The sequence below is a fragment of the Hippoglossus stenolepis genome, chromosome 19, assembly GCF_022539355.2.
Source record: "Hippoglossus stenolepis isolate QCI-W04-F060 chromosome 19, HSTE1.2, whole genome shotgun sequence".
Lineage (NCBI taxonomy): Eukaryota > Metazoa > Chordata > Actinopteri > Pleuronectiformes > Pleuronectidae > Hippoglossus > Hippoglossus stenolepis.
The window spans coordinates 20,503,788-20,530,068 of NC_061501.1; the positions used below are offsets into that span (position 1 = coordinate 20,503,788).

General features: G+C 48.7%; 1 protein-coding gene across 1 annotated transcript in view; it reads left to right on the top strand.

Moving 5' to 3' along the window:
* Nucleotides 1-24,978, top strand: part of LOC118098932 (histone-lysine N-methyltransferase 2C-like) — a 46,389-nt gene extending 21,411 nt beyond the window's left edge. The window contains exons 30-78 of the mRNA XM_047337943.1: nt 46-238; nt 440-517; nt 1,036-1,071; nt 3,443-3,586; nt 3,723-3,755; nt 3,848-3,976; nt 4,093-4,428; nt 4,551-4,624; nt 5,792-6,013; nt 6,543-6,677; nt 6,955-8,355; nt 8,464-8,718; nt 9,216-9,589; nt 9,664-9,851; nt 10,079-10,504; nt 10,825-11,234; nt 11,350-11,443; nt 11,539-11,844; nt 12,157-12,271; nt 12,364-12,436; nt 12,590-12,653; nt 12,750-12,982; nt 13,142-13,567; nt 13,716-13,823; nt 13,899-14,759; nt 14,843-15,109; nt 15,282-15,464; nt 15,631-15,792; nt 15,903-16,038; nt 17,313-17,436; nt 17,537-17,712; nt 17,921-18,033; nt 18,128-18,265; nt 18,363-18,411; nt 18,500-18,606; nt 18,684-18,782; nt 18,893-19,108; nt 19,197-19,318; nt 19,411-19,606; nt 19,698-19,907; nt 20,033-20,412; nt 20,519-20,631; nt 21,273-21,409; nt 21,505-21,632; nt 21,818-22,046; nt 22,248-22,364; nt 22,615-22,688; nt 23,258-23,366; nt 23,939-24,978. Of these exons, the coding sequence (XP_047193899.1) occupies nt 46-238; nt 440-517; nt 1,036-1,071; nt 3,443-3,586; nt 3,723-3,755; nt 3,848-3,976; nt 4,093-4,428; nt 4,551-4,624; nt 5,792-6,013; nt 6,543-6,677; nt 6,955-8,355; nt 8,464-8,718; nt 9,216-9,589; nt 9,664-9,851; nt 10,079-10,504; nt 10,825-11,234; nt 11,350-11,443; nt 11,539-11,844; nt 12,157-12,271; nt 12,364-12,436; nt 12,590-12,653; nt 12,750-12,982; nt 13,142-13,567; nt 13,716-13,823; nt 13,899-14,759; nt 14,843-15,109; nt 15,282-15,464; nt 15,631-15,792; nt 15,903-16,038; nt 17,313-17,436; nt 17,537-17,712; nt 17,921-18,033; nt 18,128-18,265; nt 18,363-18,411; nt 18,500-18,606; nt 18,684-18,782; nt 18,893-19,108; nt 19,197-19,318; nt 19,411-19,606; nt 19,698-19,907; nt 20,033-20,412; nt 20,519-20,631; nt 21,273-21,409; nt 21,505-21,632; nt 21,818-22,046; nt 22,248-22,364; nt 22,615-22,688; nt 23,258-23,366; nt 23,939-24,031 (10,392 nt within the window). The 3' untranslated portion in view covers nt 24,032-24,978. The remainder of the gene's footprint in view (nt 1-45; nt 239-439; nt 518-1,035; nt 1,072-3,442; nt 3,587-3,722; nt 3,756-3,847; nt 3,977-4,092; nt 4,429-4,550; nt 4,625-5,791; nt 6,014-6,542; nt 6,678-6,954; nt 8,356-8,463; nt 8,719-9,215; nt 9,590-9,663; nt 9,852-10,078; nt 10,505-10,824; nt 11,235-11,349; nt 11,444-11,538; nt 11,845-12,156; nt 12,272-12,363; nt 12,437-12,589; nt 12,654-12,749; nt 12,983-13,141; nt 13,568-13,715; nt 13,824-13,898; nt 14,760-14,842; nt 15,110-15,281; nt 15,465-15,630; nt 15,793-15,902; nt 16,039-17,312; nt 17,437-17,536; nt 17,713-17,920; nt 18,034-18,127; nt 18,266-18,362; nt 18,412-18,499; nt 18,607-18,683; nt 18,783-18,892; nt 19,109-19,196; nt 19,319-19,410; nt 19,607-19,697; nt 19,908-20,032; nt 20,413-20,518; nt 20,632-21,272; nt 21,410-21,504; nt 21,633-21,817; nt 22,047-22,247; nt 22,365-22,614; nt 22,689-23,257; nt 23,367-23,938) is intronic.
* The last annotated feature ends 1,303 nt before the right edge of the window (nt 24,979-26,281 follow it).

Below are 26,281 nucleotides of genomic sequence, written 5' to 3' on the forward strand. Positions count from 1 at the left end.
ACAAATTAAATCCCAGGGTCCTGATTGGCTCTTCCTCTCGTCCAGGAAGCGTTCTTTGGTCGGGATCTTCTGGACCGGAGCCAGCAGGGGGACAGGAGGGCGGGGCCAGAGCCCGCAGGCAGCCAGTTGGGAGCAGCAGTGGGTAAAATGAAAAGCCCCGCCCCTGGTATACATGGCCCCTCCCCTACCACAGTTCTAGTCGGTGCCATGGCAACCAACAATAAACAAGGAACACTGCGTGAGTTTTTATTTGTTTACAAAGTTATTTTCTATTTTCAGTCTTTATCAGCGGCTCGTTCATCGTGTGTGTGTGTGTGTGTGTGTGTGTGTGTGTGTGTGTGTGTGTGTGTGTGTGTGTGTGTGTGTGTGTGTGTGTGTGTGTGTGTGTGTGTGTGTGTGTGTGTGTGTGTGTGTGTGTGTGTGTGTGTGTTACATCCAGCCTTTTCGGAGGAAGCTCTTTTGGATCTGTCTGATGTTCTCAGCACTGACCCTCACATCCTGGCTACAGGACACACAGGTACACGTCACCATAGCTCTTCATCCGCGCTGTTTCTTCTCGTCATGTGATGTTTAATGAACATCTTTCTCAACACGGAGTTGAACTCAAGAGTCCAGTGGAATATTTACAGCAGAGTTGTTTCTAACACCAGCAGATGAGATAATTAGTGAGATGAGATTAACACACATAACTTAATCTCCCAGAGGTTTTTCTGTTTCAGTCCCCACAGAAACATCAGTGTTCTCCACAGGATGATGAGCATGATCGCTGCTGAGATGACTCGCATCTCCGAACACGTTACAGCAAATTTACAAACAGAAAGAATTTTAATTAACAGACCACGGATTTAACTTCTACTGTGTATATTTTAAAATAGTCTTCAATCAAATTTTCTTGACTTTAAAACTGATCCTTATGAGCAGTAAAGAATGTTCTGTGATATTTGTCAGCTGGTCCACAGAGGGCGCCATCACTGCTGGACAACTAAATCCTGACACCAACGAAGAAGGAGAGTGACTTTGTGTATTTGTTTTCAGGTCAGTTCCAGGTAGAGCGCTCCCCCTCTCCATTTGGTAAGACATGATGACTCTTCTCCTCCAGATAACACTGACTCTTCTTCTTCTTCTTCTCCTCCAGATAACACTGACTCTTCTTCTTCTTCTCCTCCAGATAACACTGACTCTTCTTCTTCTCCAGATAGCACAGACTCTTCTTCTTCTTCTCCTCCTCCAGATAACACTGACTCTTCTTCTTCTTCTCCTCCTGATAACACTGACTCTTCTTCTTCTTCTCTCCAGATAACACTGACTCTTCTTCTTCTTCTCCTCCAGATAACACTGACTCTTCTTCTTCTTCTCCAGATAACACTGACTCTTCTTCTTCTTCTTCTCCTCAGATAACACTGACTCTTCTTCTTCTTCTTCTCCTCCAGATAACACTGACTCTTCTTCTTCTTCTTCTTCTCCTCCAGATAACACTGACTCTTCTTCTTCTTCTCCTCCAGATAACACTGACTCTTCTTCTTCTTCTTCTCCAGATAGCACGGACTCTTCTTCTTCTTCTCCTCCTCCAGATAACACTGACTCTTCTTCTTCTTCTCCTCCAGATAACACTGACTCTTCTTCTTCTTCTTCTCCAGATAACACTGACTCTTCTTCTTCTTCTTCTCCTCCAGATAACACTGACTCTTCTTCTTCTTCTCCTCCAGATAACACTGACTCTTCTTCTTCTCCAGATAGCACGGACTCTTCTTCTTCTTCTCCTCCTCCAGATAACACTGACTCTTCTTCTTCTTCTCCTCCTCCAGATAACACTGACTCTTCTTCTTCTTCTTCTCCAGATAGCACGGACTCTTCTTCTTCTTCTTCTCCTCCAGATAACACTGACTCTTCTCCTTCTTCTCCTCCAGATAACACGACTCTTCTTCTTCTTCTTCTCCGATACCTGCTCTTCTCCTCCAGATAACACTGACTCTTCTTCTTCTTCTCCTCCAGATAATGACTCTTCTTCTTCTTCTTCTTCTCCAGATAGCACGGACTCTTCTTCTTCTTCTCATCTCTTCTCCTCCAGATAACACTGACTCTTCTTCTTCTCCTCCAGATAGCACTGACTCTTCTTCTTCTTCTCCTCCAGATAACACTGACTCTTCTTCTTCTTCTTCTCCAGATACCACTGACTCTTCTTCTTCTTCTCCTCCAGATAGCACTGACTCTTCTTCTTCTCCTCCAGATAGCACTGACTCTTCTTCTTCTCCTCCTCAGATAACACTGACTCTTCTCCTCCAGATAACACTGACTCCTTCTTCTTCTTCTCCAGATAACACTGACTCTTCTTCTTCTTCTTCTCCTCCAGATAACACTGACTCTTCTTCTTCTTCTCCTCCTCCAGATAACACTGACTCTTCTTCTTCTTCTTCTCCAGATAGCACGGACTCTTCTTCTTCTTCTTCTCCTCCTCCAGATAACACTGAACTCTTCTCCTTCTTCTCCTCCAGATAACACTGACTCTTCTTCTTCTTCTTCTCCAGATAACGGACTCTTCTTCTTCTTCTTCTCTCCTCCCAGATAACACTGAACTCTTCTCCTTCTTCTCCTCCAGATAACACTGACTCTTCTTCTTCTTCTTCTCCAGATAACACTGACTCTTCTCCTCCAGATAACACTGACTCTTCTTCTTCTTCTCCTCCAGATAACACTGACTCTTCTTCTTCTTCTTCTTCTCCAGATAGCACGGACTCTTCTTCTTCTCCTCCAGATAACACTGACTCTTCTTCTTCTTCTTCTCCAGATAGCACGGACTCTTCTTCTTCTTCTCCAGATAACACTGACTCTTCTCCTCCAGATAACACTGACTCTTCTTCTTCTCCTCCAGATAGCACTGACTCTTCTTCTTCTTCTCCTCCAGATAACACTGACTCTTCTTCTTCTTCTTCTCCAGATACCACTGACTCTTCTTCTTCTTCTTCTCCTCCAGATAGCACTGACTCTTCTTCTTCTCCTCCAGATAGCACTGACTCTTCTTCTTCTTCTCCTCCTCCAGATAACACTGACTCTTCTCCTCCAGATAACACTGACTCTTCTTCTTCTTCTCCTCCAGATAACACTGAACTCTTCTTCTCCTCCAGATAGCACTGACTCTTCTTCTTCTTCTCCTCCTCCAGATACCACTGAACTCTTCTCCTTCTTCTCCTCCAGATAACACTGATCTTCTTCTTCTTCTTCTTCTTCTCCAGACAACACTGACTTTTCTTCTTCTCCTCCTCCAAATAACACTGACTCTTCTTCTTCTTCTCCTCCAGATAACACTGACTCTTCTTCTCCTCCAGATAACACTGAATCATCTTCTTCTCCAAAAATCACTGAACTTCTTCTTCTCCAGATAACCCTGTCTGGTCTTCTTCCTCGGCTCCAGAAACACTAACTCTTCTCTCTGTCTGTCTCTCAGCTGGACTGGACATCAGCTCCATGGCCGACGACTCGTCTTTGACCTCTGAGCCAACAGGAAGCGGTGGACGAGGCCAGAGGGCGGTGCAGGAAGAGCCTCTGGATGCTATCTTGAGTCCTGAGCTGGACAAAATGGTGACTGATGGTGAGTTTTAAGTGGGACCAAAGAAGTTTTAGAAATGTTGTGTAGAAGAAATCTAACAGAGAATGAACACACAGTTTCAGAGTATTGATTAGTTATTGATCAGTACCTGATCAGAAACGTTTTTGCTTTGTTTCAGGCGCCATCCTCAGCAGATTCTACAAAATCCCAGGTAAGACTGAGAGTCCCACTCAACTGAGAACTGCAAACTGTCCACGAGCACAGAAAACTAATGTGTGTGTGTGTGTGTGTGTGTGTGTGTAGAGCTGGAGGGGAAGGACGTGGAGGAGGTGTTCACTGCTGTTCTCAGTCCAAACAGCAGCAACAACCAACCACAGCAAAACCGACACACACACAGTGCTGCTGGGAGCAAGACACACACCCACCACCCAGGTACACACACCACTCACAGATTGTCTTGGATATTTATTTCATTATTGGTCCTTCAGTTGTTTTTACACTGATCATTAGTGACGTCACAGTAACAAACAAACTCTGTCTCTGAGCAGCTGCTCCGTTTCCATGTCTGCCGCTGATGAATGGCCTGATGGGAGCTGCTCCTCACTTTCAAAACAATCCCATGATGACCAGCGGTGCCCAGGCTCCAGCAGGCTTTAGGATGCCCCCGACTGGAGGACCTGTCCTCAGTGCATCGACAGGCCCCACCCCTGTGCTGACCTCAACCAATCAGCAGCCAGCTGGAGAGGGCACGCAGGATGTGATGTCGACGGCTCAGAGGGGCATGTTGAAGTGGGAGAAAGAAGAAACGCTGGGAGAGCTTGCTACTGTCGCCCCGGTCCTCTACAGTAATACTAACTTCCCCCAGCTGAGGGAGCAGCATCCTGGTATATTTATATATTTTTATATATATATATATATATATATATACATATATACACAGAGGTTAAAACAGTTCAGTGTAAAGAATAAGAATTTAAATTGTTATTACTGCTTCACTGTGTGTCAGACTGGTCCACCAGGGTGAAGCAGATTGCGAAGCTGTGGAGAAAAGCCAGCTCTCAGGACAGAGCCCCCTTTGTGGTGAGTGTATTTTATATTTGACTTGGATTAGTTTTCATGAAATATTATATATATTTTAATTAGGCAATAATAAACATGTTTATTGTATATATGATATTTGTGTGTATGTATATATATTATGATTTATTTATAAATGCACTGTATGAATGTGTGTGTGAATGAGTGAATGGCAGTAAACTGTACTGTAAAGTGCTTTGAGTTGTAATCAAGACTAAAAAAGTGCTTTTTTCCGTCACTCACATGATACTTGAAGACAAACCACAGGTTTCTTGGCTTTTGACTCGACGACGCCCTGAAGTTCATTTTGAACAAAGTTGTCATCACAACATTATTAACTCAAGTTATTAGACATTAAGAATGCATCATGTCCAACAGTAAAGAACAAAACAGCACAAAGTGTTGGATCGTTCATGTCTACGTGACTGATTCTTCTTATAAAGCTGTTCGAGGTTAAAATGTCTCTGTGATGAAAAAACTACGGTGGCCCTGAGAGCTCAACGCACTGCAACTTAAGAAAACACATGCAAGTAGACAAAGCACAAGCAAAGTAAGAAAACATCTTCATCAATTTCACAACACAACACGTTACGCACAACACAACACATTCCAGAAACGCGCTGCAATTACAGAAAACGAATGGAAGTGTTTCCAGAGGACAACTAAAAGTGATGGACACGTCCAGTTGTTAGGGTTAGGCTGCAGTTTGGAGTTGTTAAAGTCGGTGTCCGTCTGATATTGGAACATGTGATCGCATGATTCAGATATTTCTGCAGATGTCTAATGTTAACCGAGCGTTGACGTTTTGCTTACTATTAGCCTGCCAATTCAAAAATACGAAATACACACAATTAAACAACCGGACTTTGCTTGTGTTTTGTCTACTTGCATGTGTTTTCTTAAGTTGCAGTGCGTTGAGTTCTCAGGGCCACCGTAAAAAACACCAGATAACACTGGCTGAACACAAACATTTCTAACTTTTACTTCAGTAAAGGAAATGATTGATGTGTATGTGGAGCATTTTAAAAGAGACTGCGGCTGTTTCCTAAAGACTTCATCATCAACCAGGTCAAACTGCTCAGTAACAGCAAGTGCTTTATTTTGGTATCGTTACACGTGGCATCCTGTCTCGACCATCTGTGTGAACGAGGTGTTTTCTCTCTCTGGCAGCAAAAAGCCCGAGACAACCGAGCGGCTCAGCGCATTAACAAGGTGCAATTGTCCAATGACCCGCTGAAACGCAACCTGCCCCCTGAGCCGCCGCTGCCGCCACCGCCACCGCCGCTGCAGCTGGGACAGTATGACCCCGTTTCCATGGACATGGAGGAGAATTTCAAGGACCCACTGAGGCCCAAAGAGTCAGAGCAGGAGCAGGAGTGGAAGTTCAGACAGGTGAGTGGAGTTTCAGAGTTTGTCTTGAACACATCATCCTGAGAGGAAACCAACACCTGAGTCATATTGACAAACTGTTAGATTCGACCACATAAGTGTTTTTTCTCCACACGTTAAGTCATAATAATGTTTGAGCATGTTTTCAGGTCATAGACACAAAACCACAGAATCTCTGACGTCCTGTTTTCAACACAGTTTATCAAACACGTGTTTGTTTCACCTCCAGCTCGCTTGCTGTGACAGGATGGTGTTGGTTTCCCACTCTGAGTAGTAACCATGGTAACCCTCATGCTGCATGTCATGAGGCTGTAGAGACAATTGAGAGTGGAGGTGGTCACATGACTGTAACTGGGGTGTGTGTGTGTGTGTGTGTGTGTGTGTGTGTGTGTGTGTGTGTGTGTGTGTGTGTGTGTGTGTGTGTGTGTGTGTGTGTGTGTGTGTGTGTGTGTGTGTGTGTGTGTGTGTGTGTGTGTGTGTCTAACATACCTGCTCACTTACACTAATGTCTGATGTAATTGTCATTGAAAAGGGAGAGGTTAAAGACAGATGGGGAGCCGGTAAGAAGAGGCAGGAAAATCTCCCCCAAAGCAAAGTCCTAAAATCACCAACAGATAAAGATTGTCCTCACCAAGCACCTGTAGCAGGAGGTGACAAACCAGCTCTGGTAAGATTTCAAAGTGAAACTGTTTGAAGCAGCCTTCCTGGATCATGATCCTCTGAAATCCTCTTCCTGTTCCGAGTCAGTGCCAAGCTCGTCCACACAAGCTTTAGATTTCACTCTGATCACCTGTCGTCTACACACGGTTCACACACAGTGGAGGGGGAGGGAAAGCGAGCATTACCAGCTGCCATGTAGAAACTGATGATCACGCTGACTCTCACCTGACACACCTCCCTCTCTCTCTCTCTCTCACTCTCTCTCTCACTCTCCCCCCTCGCAGCAAATGCGTCAGAAGAGTAAACAGCAGGCGAAGATCGAGGCGACTCAGAAGTTGGAGCAGGTGAAGAATGAGCAGCTGCAACAGCAGCGTCTGTTGGCAAGTCAGCATCTGATTGGTCAACTGTCGCCAGAGAGCGACAGCCGCAGCCCCATAACCCCCACGCAGCAGCCGGCCTCCCCTGCACACCCTTACCCCAGGGAGGGTCTGTCGAGGCAGCAGCCGCTTCTGCAGGGGGCAGGTGAGAGTTCAGGACTGGCCGACAACGTCTTCCTCAGACCGCAAGCTCCTCCCCTCTCTGGCTTCTCCTCACTCCCTCACTCCCCTCACCCCTCCTCCCCTCTCCACCAGCCCCCATCCTCCCCCCAGATGTTCTCCCCCTCCTCCCGCCCCTCCTCTCCGTGGGATCCTTACAGTAAGGTAGTAGGGACGCCCCGCCCTGCCGCCTCCCAGCCTGGTGGTCTGCCGCCCCACCAGCAGCAGCGTCGTAACTCCCTTAGTGCCTCCCCGGCCCACGATACCTTTGGTTCTCCTGCTCCGTCCCCCGACTCCAAAGCCTGCGACAACTCCAGGGCCCTTGGCCCTCCACCAGGTAACTGTTTTCCTCCTTCTGGCTCCGCTCCTGACCATGCAGTCAGACACGTCAGTGTCCGAACAGCTGAAACCTTCCAGAGGACTCCTCACAACAGCAGTAACCTCCGTGTAGCGGCTGAATTGTACGGGCGGGTCGGTGAACTGGTCCAGAGTGGGGTGTTTAAAGCCCCCATGCCCCCCCAGCAGGAGATGTTTGGAAACACGGGGGGAGGAGCAGGAGAAGGAGGAGCAGGAAGGAGGGACCCATCCAGACCCACAGACCTGGGCTTTGTCCTCCCCCAGACGCAGGACCCTTCTTTCCCCTCCAGTCCTCTCTCAGTGCTGGGCTCTCCCCACCGCAGCCCCTACGCACAGACACCCGGAACCCCCAGACCCGACTACTGCCAGCAGATCCCCGACCCCTTCACCCAGCACTCACCTTTGACCTCCAGACCCTCTCCTGACCCCTACACTAACCCTCTGGCCACTGGTACACCACGTCCACACTCTGACCCCTCCTACCTCACCCCCCCTCCCACGCTGCAACTGGACCAGTTCAACCAGCAGCCTGCTAACCGCCGTCCATCCCCCTCCCACCCAACCCTCGACCCATACACCTCCAACCCAGGTACGCCCCGCCCCTCTGTCACTGAGCGTGTCCCTCAATCACCAGGGAGTCAGCGGAGCACCGACCCCTATGCCCAGCCCATCGGTACACCACGACCCTCGCAGGACCCCTACACCCTGCAACCCTCCACACCGAGGCCACAGAAGGGCCCAGAGTCCTTCATCCAGGCCCCAGTGGAGAGCTTCACCCCGACACCCCACCAGGTACGTGGGGTCTGTACTGCAGTGTACACGTCGGTACTGCAGTTCACACATCTCTACTGCAGTGTACACAAGTCAGAGTCAGAACAGTCACAATTTTTCTCTCTTCAGTCTCCAGGAAAACAACAGGACTCTTTTCCCAGAACCCCCAGCAATCAGACCCCAAAGCAACCTGGGATGTCAGAGGATGGTTTCTCTGGTCAAACTCCAGGTCACGACCCCTTTGAGCAGGGTCACATGACACCTGGCCTTTCACAGATTGACAAGACAGCAGCCGATGAAATGGCAGTGCTGGGTGTGGCCTCTTTAGATGGACCAATGAGCATACTGCCGCAGCCTGGTGACTCAGAGGAGAAGTTGAGACAGGTAAGACAGGTGATTCAATTCTGTACTGTGTTCCGCTGTGTACTAGGGGTGGGCGATATAGCCTCAAAATTATATCACGATATTTCAAGGAAATTTGCGATAATATGTATGACGATATAGAAAATGAAGACCGTCATCATTTACCCCCGAACTCCTACATTGAACGGGTTACATTCAACAACCAGCAGAGAAAGCAGAATCGCGGACTGACCGGTGTGAACAGCCAGGCGTCTGCGCGAGGGAGCATTGACGCTGCGCGGCGCTTCGGGGCGCTTCCGCAGTGTACGCGTCTGTGTGAACCCGGCTTTACAGATTTGGGCTTGTGACGTTGTTGTGCGCGCTAAGGAACGTAAATGCGTCATATGTCATTGCATCGCTATTTCATTAATATCTCGATATAACACTTTTTTTTTATCACGTAAACATTTATACGGGTATTATCATGGACGGTGTGATATAGCATAGCCCTACTGTGTTCTCTCTCTGCTCCGGTGCAGCGTCAGCGGCTGCGTCAGCTCATCCTGAGGCAGCAGCAGCAGAAGAGTGCGTTACGTCAGGAGAAAGGTCTCCAGGAAGCAGCTTCAGGACCAGCTTTGTCCCTTGCTGTTCCACCTGCTCCTGGTTCAGGGACACCCCGTCACTGGTCTCAGGACGACTCTGCCGCCCCTTCCGCTCTTCCAGCAGAATTGTTTGCACGCCCCCCACCTCCCTACCCCGGGACAGTGAGGCCTGGTGGTCTGGCGGTGGCTCCAGCTCCGAGGTTCCCTGGAGGTTTCTCAGAGGAGCAGCAGAGAAGCTTCACGCCCAGCGAGGCTCCGTTCACCAGGCAGAGCCTCCCCAGAGAGCTGGGTGATAGAGGACCAGTCCTGAGGTGAGAGGATAAACCAAACCTGGTCCTGAGCTGATCTGATGATGTGGTCTGAACTCGTCTCTCCTCTTCTCCAGGTTCACTGTTCCTCCAGGAGCTCAAGTTCTCCAGGACTCATTTTTGGGACCTCCCCAGGGTTCGATGCTTGGTTCTGGGCTCAGTGCAGTAGAGGGAGTCCCGGTCCAGATGAGGAGACCGATGCCTGGAGAGTTCACTGGCATCCGACCCCTCCCCACTCCCAACACTCACCCACACATGATGCCAGGTTTGATACGCACCATCGACTGTTTGATTGATTAATGATCAAAAAGAGTGAAAATAATCTGTTTAGTTTTGTCATCTACTTGACTCTGTTGTTGTATTTGTACATCATGTTTTCTAGTTTACTTGAAATGTTAGTTTTTCCCCCATCACTGATTAAAAAGGATATTTATAATTTTTTTATTAAAGATTTTACGAAGACGCTGTTTCTGCCCCTGCCTCCCCCCTCAGGTGTCCCCCAGCCGTTCCTCCCACGTTCCCTCCCCATCCAGCAGCACAGCATCAGGGGCCAGCCCTACATTGAGCTCCGACACCGGGCCCCTGAGAATCGCCTGAGGCTGCCCTTCCCTCCGACTGAGGCCCCACTGCTGTACCCCAGAGACCCCCAGCCATCCACGGTCAGGCCCATTCAGGGCTCTAGGATGGTCGAGACCCCTATGGGCGCACAGATGGTGATGGCGGGTGGCGTGGAGCAGCTGAACCAGCAGCACCTCGGCCACACGACAGCTCTGACTCAAAGTGCCCCAGAGTCAGCTCTCCCAGTGGCTGATGGGATTGAGGAGCACATGGAGGGAGAGGAGTCTGCCGTGAAGGACCTGGAGGACGTGGAGGTGAAAGATCTGGTTGACCTCAACCTGAACCTCGACCATGAAGACGGTACGAGTCACATCTTGTTAGGCAGAAGAATTAGATCAGCAGGGTGACGTTTCTACTCACCATGATATTTGATTACTACTTGGGCTATGTAGTAATGGGTACTCATGAGTCAGAAGTGACGTTGTGATGTCAGATCTGTTCAGCTTCAGTAGAATCTGCCATTTTGAAATTACTTTTCCAAATATTGATCAGTAAAAAATGGGAAACTTGTGTCATCTGTGGAAATAATAAGAATAAAATATTAAATATTAATTCAGACTCAATCAAAGATATTGAACCTGTCAATTTTTCTCATCTCTCCCATTCTGGATCTGTTTCAGGTAAAGAGGACCTGGATCTGGGTCCTAACGACCTGCATCTCGACGCCTTCCTGCTGTCGGGTAAGTTCGACCTGATTGCCTACGCTGACCCTGAGCTCAATCTGGAGGACAAGAAGGACATGTTCAATGAGGAGCTGGACCTGGGGGAGCCGGTGGAGGACAAGGACGGGGGAGAGAGGAGTGATGTTGCAGGTGGGTACAGGAAGACCGATAGCCACACCCACCTGATGGGCCAGGTTAAACAGGAAGTGAAGGACTGCGTTAAGACAGAAGTTAGCGACGGTCCCTCAGCAGCCCTTCACCTGACAACACATCCTGGGGCTGTCGCCAGAACTCAAGGACCCCCAGGAGCTCCAGGGACCAAGGCGGCAGGCTCCAGCCAGGCAGGATCCTCTGCCCTTCTCGCCAAGGTGAGAGCGTCTCTCAGCGTCTTGTGTTACGAGAGTTGATCAATAACAGAATAAACACCTCATCAGTAATTTCACAAAATAAGTTGTTTTGTTAAACCTGTTTTCTTCCCTCCAGGAGAAGGTGGAGGACTTGGGTGTCGCTCCAGCTCTTCGGGCCCACGAACTGGCTCCGATGTCAGTCATGGATCCCAGGGTTCAACCCCCTGCAGGTGAGCTGATCAGTTTTTATTGATAGATTATTGATCTGTGTTGACTGAGTTGATGAAATTAAACCACAACGTCTCATCTGTCACCTCGTCTCTAGGGCAACCGTCAGTCTTCCAGCCGCAGCAGATACCCTTCGGACCCTCGCCCCTCGTCACCCCTCAACCACTCTCCGCCCAACCACATCATTGCCTCCTCAACCCCCAGAACCAACTTCCACACCTGGGAACGTCCACTCAGAACCAGGTGCAGAGCCTGAACAAAGCCAGGCCCCTGCTCCTGGAGGAGCAGCCCCTCCTCCTGCAGGACCTCCTGGACCAGGAGCGTCAGGAGCAGCAGCAGCAGAAACAGATGCAGGCACTGATCCGACAGAGGTCCACCTCAGACTCTCTGTTCCCAAACATGGGTAAGACCAGAACCCCTGTCCCATTTTCAAGTGAGTCTCAGCTTCACATTGTCTTTACTCTTGATGATCTGAACAACACAAACAGTTCAAACGGACCAATCACAGTGGTTGTTGTCCTTGTGGCGTCTCTGCAGCCTTGACATCAAACCTCCGATGAACGTACACAAACCCAGTGTCACTCACATCGTGTGTGTGTGTGTGTGTGTGTGTGTGTGTGTGTGTGTGTGTGTGTGTGTGTGTGTGTGTGTGTGTGTGTGTGTGTGTGTGTGTGTGTGTGTGTGTGTGTGTGTGTGTGTGTGTGTGTGTGTGTAGAAGACTTCGACTCCGTCTCAGACCCCATCATGAAGGCTAAGATGGTGGCTCTGAAGGGCATCAACAAGGTGATGACTCAGGGAAACATAGGACTGAACCCGATGGTCATCAACAGGTATGACCTCAGGAGGAGGAGATAAATCTTAGTGTCCAGTATGAACACATCCGTGTCCCTGTGGAAACTGACTTTGTGTGTGTCTGTGTCAGGTTTCAACAGCCTCCAGCTCCAGGGGACCCGTGTCCAGAGGAGACACCACAGCCTCCACACCTTGCTGGACAGGTGAGTAGAACTGCAGCATATAGACACAGTGATTGTGACCTGGACAATCTCCTGCTGCGTTTTTCACATGTGAAACACAAACTCCTTAAACACTCATAAAATCATCTACAGTGAAATGTCGTCTGTACTGAGACTTTATTCTCTTCCTGTCAGGACGAGAAGTTGAATCCTCCTTTGGTGCGACCGAACCCGCCCAGCTTCGGTCCGGGCTTCGTCAGTGAGTATCAGCTTACTCAGTCCAATGTCATTGACTGTTGAATTAATCCTGACCCCTGGTTGGCTCATGAAATGAAAGCTGTAATGTTTCCTGCAGACGAGTCTCAGCGGTGTCAGAACGAGGAGTGGTTGGGGGAGACGCAGCAGCTCTTGCAGATGCAGCAGCGCCTCCTGGAGGACCAGATTGCTGCCCACCGCAAGACCAAAAAAGCTCTGTCAGCCAAACAAAGAACAGCCAAGAAGGCGGGACGAGCTTTCGCAGAGGAGGATGCCGCCCAACTCCGCTACATCACAGAGCAGCAGGGAGCGGTCCAGAAACAGCTAGAGCAGGTAAAGGACTACACCTGGTGATCGATCTACGGTGCGACAGCAGCGCACATGGACTATTTTCAGTGGAGGATTAATCCTCTCACGCACTCGCACAGTTTAGTTGCTGTGTGACAGTCGATGATGATCATGGCATTGATGATGTATTGTGTGTGTGTTCAGATCAGGAAGCAGCAGAAGGATCATACAGAGCTGATCGACGACTACAGGACCAAACAGCAGAGGGCGTTGCAGCCGCCAGCCGCCCCCCCCATGATGCCCACAGGAGCACCACCCATCCCTCAGACCCTGCTCTCCCAGCCCATGGTGCCCATGCAGCCCCACCCAGGCGGACCCACACAAGCCTGCGTAACAAACAACTCTCCTGGTTGGACTGCAGGGGGAACCGGTCCAGGGGCATTGGGGCATAGAATGCCACCTCATCTGCCCCCTACCCTGCCTAATACCCCCCAGGCCTCCCCACGCACCCAGACCCCGGTCATGGTGGCTGGGCTCACCGCTCCAACGACAGCCTTCAATACAGGGCCCCGGGGCCCTTCTGGGGGTCCCACTGGAGCAGCAGAGGACGGAGCCGCCCCCACACCTCAGGTAAGACACCTGGAGTTTTAATAGTCAAGATGTCACATGTTCAGAGGCACAGGGATTCTCATCATGAAGAGAAACATCCCAATGTTAACTTTAACATGTACACATACAGTTGATTATTAAAACTCCGCCCTGATTCCTGGCACCGCAGGTGGAGTTTGATGACAACAACCCGTTCAGCGAAGGTTTCCAGGAGAGAGAGCGACGGGAGCGGCTGAGAGAACAGCAGGAGAGGCAGAGAGTGCAGCTCATGCAGGAGGTAACGCCCCTCGCCGCCATCAACCAGGACACAGGAAGTAGAGACGCAGTTCTTACTCTGTCCTTGTGCTCTCAGGTCGAGCGCCATCGAGCACTGCAGCAGAGAATGGAGCTGGAGCAGCAAGGCATCCTGGGAGCTTCCATGGGTACTGGGGCTGGAGTTGCAGCCCGGGTCGGACAAATGCCCGGACCTGGAGGTCCTGCAGAACCAGCCCCTGCCCCGGGAGCTGATAGTCTCTCACAGTTGCCTTTCTTCAGCTCTGAGCTGCCGCAGGATTTCCTTCAGTCCTCCCCAGCCCCCAGACCCCGGGGGGTGCCGTTCGCCCATCAGCCAGGCCTCCACCAGGGCCTCACAGGGCCCCCGCACCCAGGATCTCACTCACTTCCTGCCGACTTCCAGACCGGACCCAGGCTCCCAGGACCAGTCGGGCCCTCAGCCCAGGGACAGGTACGACTAGCTGGGATAGGCCCTTCAGGAATAACCCCCTCCAATCCTGGAGGTCCGGATGCTCGATTTGGACACGAGTCGTCCTTGACGGCGACCCCCCTCCCCAGCTCCTTCCCCTGCTCCTCCTCTGGAGGCCCCTCCCCCCTCATCCAGCTCTACTCCGACATCATCCCCAACGACAAACCAAAGAAAAAGAGGAGCAGGAAGCGAGACGGAGACAACATCGTGGGGGGAGGGGGAGGTAGGACGCCCCTGTCCTCCCACTCTGATGACAACACAGCTCCGCCTACTTCAGCGCTCTCTGACACTTCCTGTTGTACACCCACTCCGGGCACTGTGGACCAATCAGACGTGTCGTTCAGTGGTCTGGCTCCGTCGTCGGAGCTGGAGAGGCAGCTGTCGATCAGCGCTACGGCCCAGCAGAGAGCCTCTGACCTGGGCCTGGAGTGTCAGCAAGGCCCCTTGTCTGCAGCTCCTCTGGAGGTCAAGGTTTGGAGATTTCTGATTTACTCAGTGTCTGATGTGGTGATGATGCTGCACGTGTTTTATTTTTATTCTCGTGTCTCCTGCAGGTAGAGCGGGAGGACGGTGGAGCCTGTGGGGCACGTGTGGTGAAGATGGAGGAGGGAGAAGGCGAGGGATTCTCCTCCCCGTCCCCCCTCCATGGGGGAGGTGGAGACGGGGGGAAGGAGCTGCTCAGACATCTGCTGAAGGACAAGACGTCCCCTGCCATCACACTGTCATACACCGTCCAGGCCCCGCCCTCCGCCTGCCGCCAGCTGTCCAATGAGAGCGTCCGTTCTGAGGAGGAGGACATGCCTGGTTCCTATGGCAACGTGGTGAGGAGAGGGGGGAAGGTGTTATTTTGACCAAGGCTGCGTTCAGCAAAACATTTATTTAAAGTCATATTTAGTTTTGAGCATGACATCGTCTCTTATTGCGGCGGAGACGTTTCATCTGACTGATGGCCTTGTGATTACGGCAACATTAACGCGGCGAACTGTCCTGCAGGTGATGATGGACGATGCGGAGCTGATGGACGCCTCCAACAGGAAGAAGATTCAGCGCAGTAAGAGACTCACTCGCCCTGAGAAAGACAGAGCTACTCCCAAATACAAGAGGAGGAAGAGAGAGGAGGAGGAGAAGACACTGAACTCCTCCTCCTCTGACCCGCTAATGACACACCTCCGACAGGTACAATGACCAAACCTCCTCCATGCCCCTCCTCTCTTTTCCTTTCTTTATCTTTTTCTTTCTCCTCACACTGAAACTAAACTCTTCTCGTTATCGACACGATTATTTTACTTCACTTAAACTTTCCCTGTAAAATCTGTATTGAGTACTGCCTCCTCCCTCTCAGCTGTCGGTGCTGCCCCTCATGGAGCCGATTCTGGGGGTTGATCTGAGTCTGTTCCCCCCCTACGGCAGCTCGTCTCTGGGCAGAGACTCGAGGCTGAGTGGCTCCTTTGGGAATGCCTGCCTGGACGGAGTAACCGACTACTACTCCCAGCTCATATACAAGGTTCTACTGCAGTAGTACTACACTGATACTACCGTCATACTACAGTAATATAGAAATACTACAGCAATTGTACAGTCTGCTCTGAGTGACTCTCTCTCTCTCTCTCCCAGCAGAATAACCTCAGTAACCCCCCCACACCTCCGGCCTCCTTGCCCCCCACCCCCCCGCCTGTCGCCAGGCAGAAGCTGGTGAACGGCTTCGCCACGACGGAGGAGCTGAGCAGGAAGGAGATCAGTGAGCAGGACGGTGAGAAGCTGACACTGAGCCTCTTCATGATCAAATATACTTTATTGTCCCCATAGGGAAATTTGTCTTTGTTCAGCAGCTGCAGAACTGTACATTGTGTAACAGACAACAAACAACAGTACACAAGGACATATCCTGTAAGACCCAGAATATTAATGCAGAATAAAAGTGAGTTGAATATTGCACTTGCCCTAAAAGCACTTCCAATGATAAAACACTAAAAGGATATAACACATTAAGATGAAAAACAGAAACTGGCAATTAAAGCTAAAAACCAAAATGTAAAAAGTGCCAGACAAAGTACAAAGGCTCTTGAGATATATGATACATTATTGAGTGGAGTGACAGACGTTGGGATGAATGAGAGCTTGGTTGGTTCTACACTCTGTAACGTCTGCCTGAAGGGAACTGGGAACATTCAGAGAACAGTCTTTGTTCTGAGGGAACTGGGAACATTCAGAGAACAGTGTGACGGGTCATTCAGGATCCTGAGTTCCAGTCTGACCACAGAACCTTGTACATGGTCTGAAGGGAACTGGGAACATTCAGAGAACAGTGTGACGGGTCATTCAGGATCCTGAGTTCCAGTCTGACCACAGAACCTTGTACATGGTCTGAAGGGAACAATCGTCCTTTTTGCACATCACCTTCATAGCCGTTTTTAACCTTGTTCTCAATTATTTATTTTACTTGGACTCTGTCTAAGTATGCTTTCTAGCACAGTAGTGTAAAATATCGACATGACATTGTCAGTGATTATGACCGGGTCAAGGACTATCATCTCTCTGGAGTCGCATATCTTCTCCTTTGTCTTTTTGACATTAACAATGAGAAGATGACTGTCACACCAGTCTTTAAAGGTGTCAATCTCATCCAGGCACATTGCGGGGCAGTCATCCATGGGCAGCAAGCTTAAAATCACTGTGATCTAAAACATTTGATCACATAATTATTTGGTTGTTTATCTTAGTGTTCAGTGTGGAGAGGAGAGCTCACGCAGCATTGTGGAATCACAGGAAGTGACAGGAAGTAGGCCTCACTCACACTGAGTCAGCACCACTCGTTGTCATTCATGATGCAACTTCTGCCTTTTTGTTCTGCACAGCGACGGTGGCGACCCACAGAATCTTAGCTCTTAGCTGTGTCTTCTTTATAAACAGTCTGTGATGTTCAGCTGTTCACATACTTCTGGCCACATCGTTTCACTCAATCATAAAAGTAAAGACAAAAAGGCACAGCTTTTTTTAACGTGCAAGTTTTTGTTATTTTCTCAGTGAAAAGTTCGTCAGACCTGAAGCAGAAAGGGGGGGGGCTTTTGGTTGTAAACCACACCCACAAGACAGTAGATGTCCCCGCCTCTTTACCGACTCCACCCCACAACAACCAGGAGGAGCTCAGGTAAACTGCCCACTGACGATACCTAAGGTTTTTAAACGTTAAATGTAAATTTATATACATTATTACAATATTTTCACAATATAAATCTTCTTCACCTCAGGATCCAGGACTCTTCGGAGCGCAACAGCCCCGACGGCTTCGTCCCGTCGTCGTCTCCGGAGAGCGTGTCGGACGGTGAGATCAGCAGGTACCCCGACCTCTCTTTCATCAAACTGGAGCCGCCATCGCCCTGTCCGTCGCCTCCAATACCGATCATGCCCTGCGCCTGGGGAAAAGGTCAGTGGTCAGTGACGTGGAAAGAAGCAGGGTTGGAAGTTACAGAGATTCACGTTAATACTTTTTCTTTTCTGATGAAAAACATGTCACTGTTGTAACATGACACTCGACAAAGATGTTTTCATGTTTTCAACAGTTGTGGACACGAAACAAATAAATCCAACTCATCACAAACTGTCTGTTTAAAAGAGTGTGTCTGTGTGTCCAGGCTCTGCAGTGAAACAGGAAGTGAAGGTGGAACCTAACCATCAGGGACCTCCCTCATGCTCAAACACAGACTTGGTTACCATAGCGATAACTCTGAACCCTGTCGCAGCTCAGGTAAACAACTCGTTCTCTCGCTACAGGAAACTTTTAATCATATTCATTTTCTTCCTTAATTAATAACATTTTCCTGATATCACTGTGTTTCCAGAACGTCGCAGGCGTGATGGCAGCGGTGGCGGAGCTGCTGCGGATTCCCGTCCCCGTCGACTACCAGCTGAGCCGGGCCCCCGGCCCCGAGCACAGCTCTTTGGCACTGCTGGCTGGAGTGAGAGTGCCGCTGACACAGGTGTGTGTGTGGTGTGTGTGGTGTGTGTGGTGTGTGTGGTGTGTGTGGTGTGTGGTGTGTGACACTGACGATGATGATGTTTGATGTGTGTGTGCAGGGTTCATCAGGAAGCAGACAGCTGAGACCTCCTGCTGCAGAAAACACTGGTCTGTAAAACACACACACACACATGTTGGTTTCTAGCTGTCCTGATGATTGACAGCTGTCCATATCCTGTGTGTGTATTTCCTGCAGGCATTGACAGCCAACATGGCGGCTCTGCTGCTGTCAGGCCTCAGTGTTGCAGCTACTGCAAAGTGCTGCTGGGAAACGGAGTCCGCATCGTCAAACAGCTCAAACAGGTCGGCAGACAACTCACTCTGAGAAGGTGAAGCCACAGACGTGTCAGACAGGAAGTGACTGACTGTTCTTTTTACAGGAGGGTCAGTCCAGACCAGGATCCACTCTGGTGTTCTGTAGTCCCAACTGCTCTGCTCTCCACACATCTGCGCCCCAGAGCCAAACACCTGGAAACAAGGTGAGAGGTCAAGTCATGTTATGGAAAATTGATTATTGATTTGTTGTATGCGTAGTGACGCACCTGACTTATGGCGAGTGATTAATTACATCATAACGTCTCTTTCTCAGCCTGCGGTCCCCATCCTCCTGTCCGGCTCCGAGCGCCCTCCTCCCTCCAGAGTGCAGCATCAGTACAACAACAACATGTCATCCATCGCTGTGCACTCCCTCCCCAACACCCCCCCCTCTCCTCCCACCACCTCCTCCTCCTCTTCCCCAACACTCTCCTTCCCGCCCGCCTCAACCATCACCATGGAGACCAGGCCCCGTGTGGACAGCCTGAAGGTGAGTGTGGTCACTGACTGTATCATAGTTAATGTTTGATCAGCGGCGTGATTGATTGGATGACCGGCTGACTCTGATTGGTTTAAAGATGAAAGTGAAGCTGAAGCCCCACCCCCGCGCCGTCCCAGGTGGAGAGGACTTGGCTCGACAAGGGAAGAGGATGAAGAATTCCCGCTGGAGACGCTGGAGCGTTCGCATCACATTTAGCCGGTTAGCATCACACTGAACTAGTTGCCCTGTTGGCATTAGACTGAACTACTTGGCCTGTTAGCATCGTCCTGTATGTCTCTCTTTTTACCCAGGGGTCCGGGCATTACTAATGAGGCGGTTGCCGTGCCAACAGAGGAAGAAGTGGACATGATGTTGAAGAAGTTGGGGGCGTGTCTTCAACCTGACCCATTACCCAAAGACCAGCGGAGGTGCTGCTTCTGTCACCAGCAGGGAGATGGACGGACAGACGGACCGGCGAGACTCCTCAACCTTGACCTGGACCTGTGGGTGAGTCTGACGACAGTCTGGACCCATCTGACGAGAGTCTGGACCAGCTCAGTGTCAGGGGATAACCTGTCTTTGTGTCTCTGTGTGTCAGGTCCACCTGAACTGTGCTCTGTGGTCCAGTGAGGTGTACGAGACTCAGGCCGGCGCTCTGATAAATGTGGAACTGGCACTGAGACGAAGTCTGACACTGCGCTGCGCTCACTGTCAACAAACTGGAGCCACGAGCGGCTGCAACCGCCTGCGCTGCACCAACACCTACCACTTCACATGCGCACTGCAGGCACACTGCACCTTCTTCAAGGTAAATACACTGTAAAACTAAAACACTGCACCGTCTTCAAAGTGACACACACGGTTATGTAGCAGTTTTACAATAACACACGCACCTGTTCTGCCTGCATCTCACTGTGTTTTTGTGTCCTCCAGGATAAGACGATGTTGTGTCACCTTCATAAGCCCAGGACAGTTCCTCTCAGCGGGGACAGATCTTCCAGCGGTTCCCCTTCCTCCACTCCAGGGCTGACCCCTGACCCCGCTGCGATGGTGGTCTCTGACCCGTACGACTCGGAGCTACGGTGCTTTGCCGTATTCCGGCGTGTGTATGTGCAGCGGGATGAGGCGCGGCAGATCGCTGCTGTGGTGCAACGCGGCGAGCGGCAGCACACCTTCCGAGTCGGCAGCCTGCTATTCCGCGCCGTCGGAAGGCTCCTCCCTCAGCAGATGAAGGCCTTCCACGATCAGACTGCCATCTTCCCTGTTGGTTACCATGCCAACCGCTTCTACTGGAGCATGCGCCACAGCAGCAGGTAAAGTGTGACTAATGGATGAGGACACTCAGGTTCATTGTTCCTGAACTGTGTAGAACATGGAGCATCAGCTGGCTCTTTAATGATTAATAATCCTGCTCCTCAGACGCTGTAAGTACATGTGCTACATCGAGGACGACGACGGTCAGCCGCTGTTTAAAGTCAAGGTGGTGGAGAAAGGACACGATGACCTCATCCTGACCGGACCGACACCTAAAGGTAAATATCGAAGTGTTTCCAAACAGGAAGTGGCAGCTGTGACTGTTGCATCAGATCAAATTGTTAGTGTCATGATCATGTTTAAACCATAATGTTATTACATTCATTCTTTATGCATCAGAAAATCAAGACCTCTGTCTTCTACCTCATTATTATGTTTCGTTACGTGCAGTGAAAAATATGTTGATAACACACGGTGGCGCCAGAGGGTCGAGAGAGGAGCAGAGAAAATGTTCGTAGTTGAAAAATGGAGATCTAAGAAATATTTAGTTCATGATTCTGTATTTAGAATCTTTCATATTTAAACCCACCCAGACCTCTAGGACCCTGGGTGTGACACCCGACAGTCAACTCTCCCTCACTGCCAACATTACTGTAACGACACGTTCCTGTAGATTCCTGCACAGCATCAGGTCGTTAGGGTATTTTTATTGTATTTATAACAGAACATCTTTTAGGTGTAAATGGAGATCAGGATTTTATGGACATATAAACGCAATAAAATAAATGTTCAAACAAACCTGTTTAACATCAGCAGGTCAGAGGTCATCACTGGATTATTAATCTGTATGAAGAAGAAGAAAATAGAAGAACTGAATTGCAGTGAACAGACTTGTGTGTGTTTGTGTGTTTGTCTGCAGCTGTGTGGGATCAGATCTTGGATCCAGTGTCTCAGATGAGATCGTCCAGTGGAACCCTGAAGCTGTTTCCTGCTTATCTGAAAGGAGAAGATCTGTTCGGTTTAACTACGTCTGCAGTGATCAGGATCATAGAGTCTGTATGTTACACACTCACACTCACACATTCTGTATGTCCACAAGTGAAGACACAGACTCACTGTGTGTGTGTGTGTGTGTGTGTCTGTGTGTGTAGTTACCAGGTGTGGAGGCCTGTGGACGTTACCACTTTCGTTACGGCAGGAACCCTCTCATGGAGTGGCCCCTGGCATTCAACCCCTCAGGCTCCGCCCGCTCTGAGCCCAAAGCCTCCCAGGCAAAGAGGTAATCTGATTACATCTGCAGCCATGAGTCGAGTAATAGATTGAAACACTAATTGTCAATGATTTTGATAATTGATTAACAGTTTTAAGAGGACGTTTGTTTTGTTTTTGGGTGTCACACATCTGTGTTGTGTTCTGTAACTGGAGCGTGTAAACTCCCAGCCTCCTCTGAACACCTCACGTCAGGTGGTTTACGTTGTGTGTGTGCGACAGACCATACCTGCTGACCAGCATCGCTCCCAGGTGTCAGGGCTCAGTGGGCTCCATCGTGGGTCTCGTTCCTGGAGTCATCTCGCTGTCTCCAGGAGAATCTGTGGCCAGCGCTCACCAGGGACGCCACTCGAAGTCGTCTCAGTACCGACGCATGAAGGCTGAGTGGAAGACCAACGTTTACCTGGCTCGCTCCCGCATCCAGGTGAGACACCTGCAGCTCCACCAGAACATGTGACTGATGACTGACGGACAGAACATTGACCGTGTGTGTGTGTGTGTGTGTGTGTGTGTGTGTGTGTGTGTGTGTGTGTGTGTGTGTGTGTGTGTGTGTGTGTGTGTGTGTGTGTGTGTGTGTGTGTGTGTGTGTGTGTGTGTGTGTGTGTGTGTGTGTGTGTGTGTGTAGGGTCTAGGTCTGTACGCTGCCAGAGACATTGAGAAATTCACCATGGTCATTGAGTACATCGGCACCATCATCAGGAGCGAAGTGGCCAATCGTAAGGAGAGACTGTACGAGTCCCAGGTAACATACGCATCATGTTTGTATTTCTATCTTAGTGGGGACATTGGCCCCTTACCCGAACCTTAATCACACCAAAGTGCCCAACTCTAACCTAAACCTAAAACCAAGTCTTAACCCCTGAACAGTCCATTAAAGGTCAGAAAGTGAGGTCCGGACAAAATGTCCTCATTAAGAAATCTGTACAAGAGCCCACACACACACTTACTGACACACACTGATGTTTTCTCTGTGTGTGTGTGTGTGTGTCTAGAACCGTGGTGTGTACATGTTTCGGATTGACAACGACTACGTGATCGACGCCACCATCACAGGAGGACCTGCCAGGTGAGTCCTCGGACTGGTTCAGACTGGTTTTTAATGTGACGTCAGGTCAAAGGTCACCTGGTTGTGAACCTTTTAAGTTGTATAATGGCTCAATCAACAGATATGTTCTCACCTACGAGCAGCAGGTGAGGATTAAAGCCAGATGATACGAAACCTGTCAGCTGTTGGTTGTTTTATTGTGAAAGTCTACCATCCATTCACATCCTGTCAGTACAGACAAACATCACCATGGAAACAAACAGACAGGGGTTAAAACAATGTATTAATAATGTATTATCTTTTGATAGCAACAAGCTAGCTTAGCACTGTGTCACTGAGGAAACAGTGACACCTGCAGGAGAACAGATGCTACGACAACTCACTGATACTTGAACACACAAAAAAACCTGACCCATCTCATGACTGTATGCAGCATGTGTGTTTGACCACGGGTCACATGTTAACAGGTCCGGTACGAAGGTTTGATCTGTGTCCAGGTCACATGATCGCAGAGAGGGCGGGGCTGTTTGTTCTTGATCTGTGATTGACAGGTACATCAACCACTCGTGTTCTTGATCTGTGATTGACAGGTACATCAACCACTCGTGTGGTCCTAACTGCATCACAGAGGTGGTGACAGTGGAGAAGGAGAACAAGATCATCATCAGCTCCTGTCGACGCATCCAGAGAGGAGAAGAGGTAATCAAGCATTTAGGGCTGCAACACCTGATCGATTTAATCCATTATAATCAATTATAAAAATAGTTGGTAACTAATTTAGTCATCAATTAGTCTGGTCTGATATAATTCATACACTGGGGCACTGTCTCCTGAGGTGGGGGCAGTGAACCAGCCAATCCCGTGCCTTGAGTAGTTCACCTGATGGCGCTGTCATATTATATTTTTTTACTGCAGTTTTAGATATCTTCAATTTGATATCTACAATAATTCCAGTTCCTGACATCTTCAACACCATTGGGACAGGTTCAAACTTATTTTAGAGTATTTTGAACTTCTATTATTCTAAATAAAATAGAATAATAAAATAACAGCATTGTACAAGAAGACCAAGTTTCTTTTTTAATAAACTGCTGGAAATGTAGCTGTTTTCTATGAATCTAATTAATAATCGATTCATCGAAAAAATTATCATTATTTGCAGCCAATCAAGTGTTTCATTTATTTCTCAATGTTGATAAACTTTACGTCTTAACTGTCAACGAACTGATTATATTGATGAATGTTTATTATTGATTGTGTCTTCGTCTCAGTTGTCGTACGACTACAAGTTCGACCTGGAGGACGATCAACACAAGATCCCATGTCACTGTGGAGCCGTCAACTGCAGCAAATGGATGAACTGAACACACACACACACACACACACACACACACACACACACACACACACACACACCCTGGCAGCTCTCTCATCTTGGTGCTGAAACTGGATGTTAATGGCCCACCTCTGTAGGTGGAGCTTAACTTCATATCAGAAGACTTTCATAATAAAACTGATCGAGTTTTGATCAGAGAACTAATGTTGATGGGGGAGGGGGCGGGGCTGTATATCAGGGCAGCTGAGGGGGCGGGGCTAACGAAGGGGCTGGTCCTCTGTTTGTATATTTTGTAAAAAGTGGTGTAAAAATGTGAGTCACTGAAATAAGAGAATGTTTTGTCAAAGGGAAGTTTATCAATAAAGTTGCACTTAAAAACACAAAACAATAAAAAACAGAAACTTGATTCCACAAGTCCCCCCCACCCCACCCCCCTGTTTTTTACATTTCCTGTAAAATAAGAGCTTGTTGTTTTTATTTTTTTAATTTATTAATGAAGCGATTTTCTAAATCCACGGTGAGTTAAAGGTCCGAGTCGCAGCGTGTAAATATCTGGACCATAAATTAAGACAAAGTATAGAGATCACTTCACCGAGTGCGACCGTAACATCCTCATCCTCATCTTCATCACCACCGTTTAACCCTCGCTCTCCTTTTCCACTGGAGCCTTTTAAATATTCTGTCACCGTTTCCTGCCGTCGGATTGGTCAACGACTGAAGAGCGTTGGGCAGTTTTCACCGTGGCCTTCGTCACACTTTAGGTTTTTTTTATTTTTATTTGTTTTGTCTGCAGGTGTCTGTTTACGTCCAATGATAAAAAAAGAAAACATCACAAACACCGGATCAAACCTCGTATGTACACGCAGGGTGGAAAAAACTGAGTGACGATGTTTCTGTTTTTGGGGCAAAATGTTGAAATACTGATTTAGAATCATCTACAGAAAATAAAATATTTTACATCATGAAGAATCAAAACAAAAGAAATTCTCTTGATTTCTTTGTGTGACTTGGTCCAGCTTTGAAGATTCAGGTCAAATCAGTCACATTTCATTTGTCTCATATTCCCAGTTTGTCTCCTAGATGTTAACAAGGAGCAACTTCCTCTGTTCTTCACTCAACTAGAGTCAAACTACAGAGAAACTTTGTGATCAGTGAATAAAGCTCAGAGTCACAGCCTGAATTCTGGGAGCTCAGGGCTCTAGTGGTGATAAGGTACTATCAGCTCTTTAAGGTTTGATGCTGCCATATTATTAATGTAGGTGAGGAGGAGGATTTTAAATTCTAAATGTAACAGGAAGCCAGTGTAGTGAAGCTAACACAGGAGACATGTGGTCTCTGGTCCTGGTTCTCTGCAGAGTCTTTAACGACTTCCTGCTGGAGCCTGAGAATAAGGAATTACAATAATCACGTCTGGATGGAACAAAGGTCTGGACTCGTTCTTCTGCATCTTTTTGAGAAAGGACATGTCTGATGTTTGAGATGTTACGTAAGTGAAAGAAGGCGGTCCTAGAAATTAGTTTTAAGTGAGAATCAAAGGACAAAGCAGGATCAAAGAGGACTCCCAGACTGTTTCACTGGAGGTGAGGACGATGTCATGAGCAGCTTCATCATTAGATAATGTGTCTCTAAGTTGTTTATTGCCGAGTATCAGAACCTCTGTTTTATCTGAGTTTAATAAGGGAAAATTGCAGGTCATCCAGGTTTTTATGTCCTTTGTTGTGTTCTTTTATCCTTAGGTATGAGAAGAGTCGGTCTTGGTTTGGTTCAAAAAGTATTTATTTAGAAGCAATGAACAGCTACAACATAGCTATGGGCACTCAACGTACAGGCAGGCCGTCTAATAGCACGGGGAAGTCAAGAGTCGCCCCGAACGGACGACAGGTGCAATATTTATAATAGTAGGTAGAACTTCATTGGTCAATAACGAGGGGGAGTCACGTGGCTAGTGCACAGGCTGGTCCCAGCCTCAAGGCACTGGAATCCGCCAATGATGAGGAGCCGCTCCCAGTTTCGTCCCTCCTCTGACCGCTGCTGGGCAAATCTTCACATTTCTGACAGTTTGGTTTGGTGTTTTAAAACAAGCCTTGAATCGGCTGACAGCTTGTGAGTCTTCAGTATGGCATGCGCCTTTCCTATCTGTCCTTCAGACCCTAGTGGCAGCTGCTTGAATTCTTTCTAAGGGTAGGTCACAGTTTTTTAAGAAAACAGTGCATTCATGTATGTGTGATGTTTGTATAAAGCTGATGGAGTTTAGGCTGTAATATAGTAAGTTAGGTAT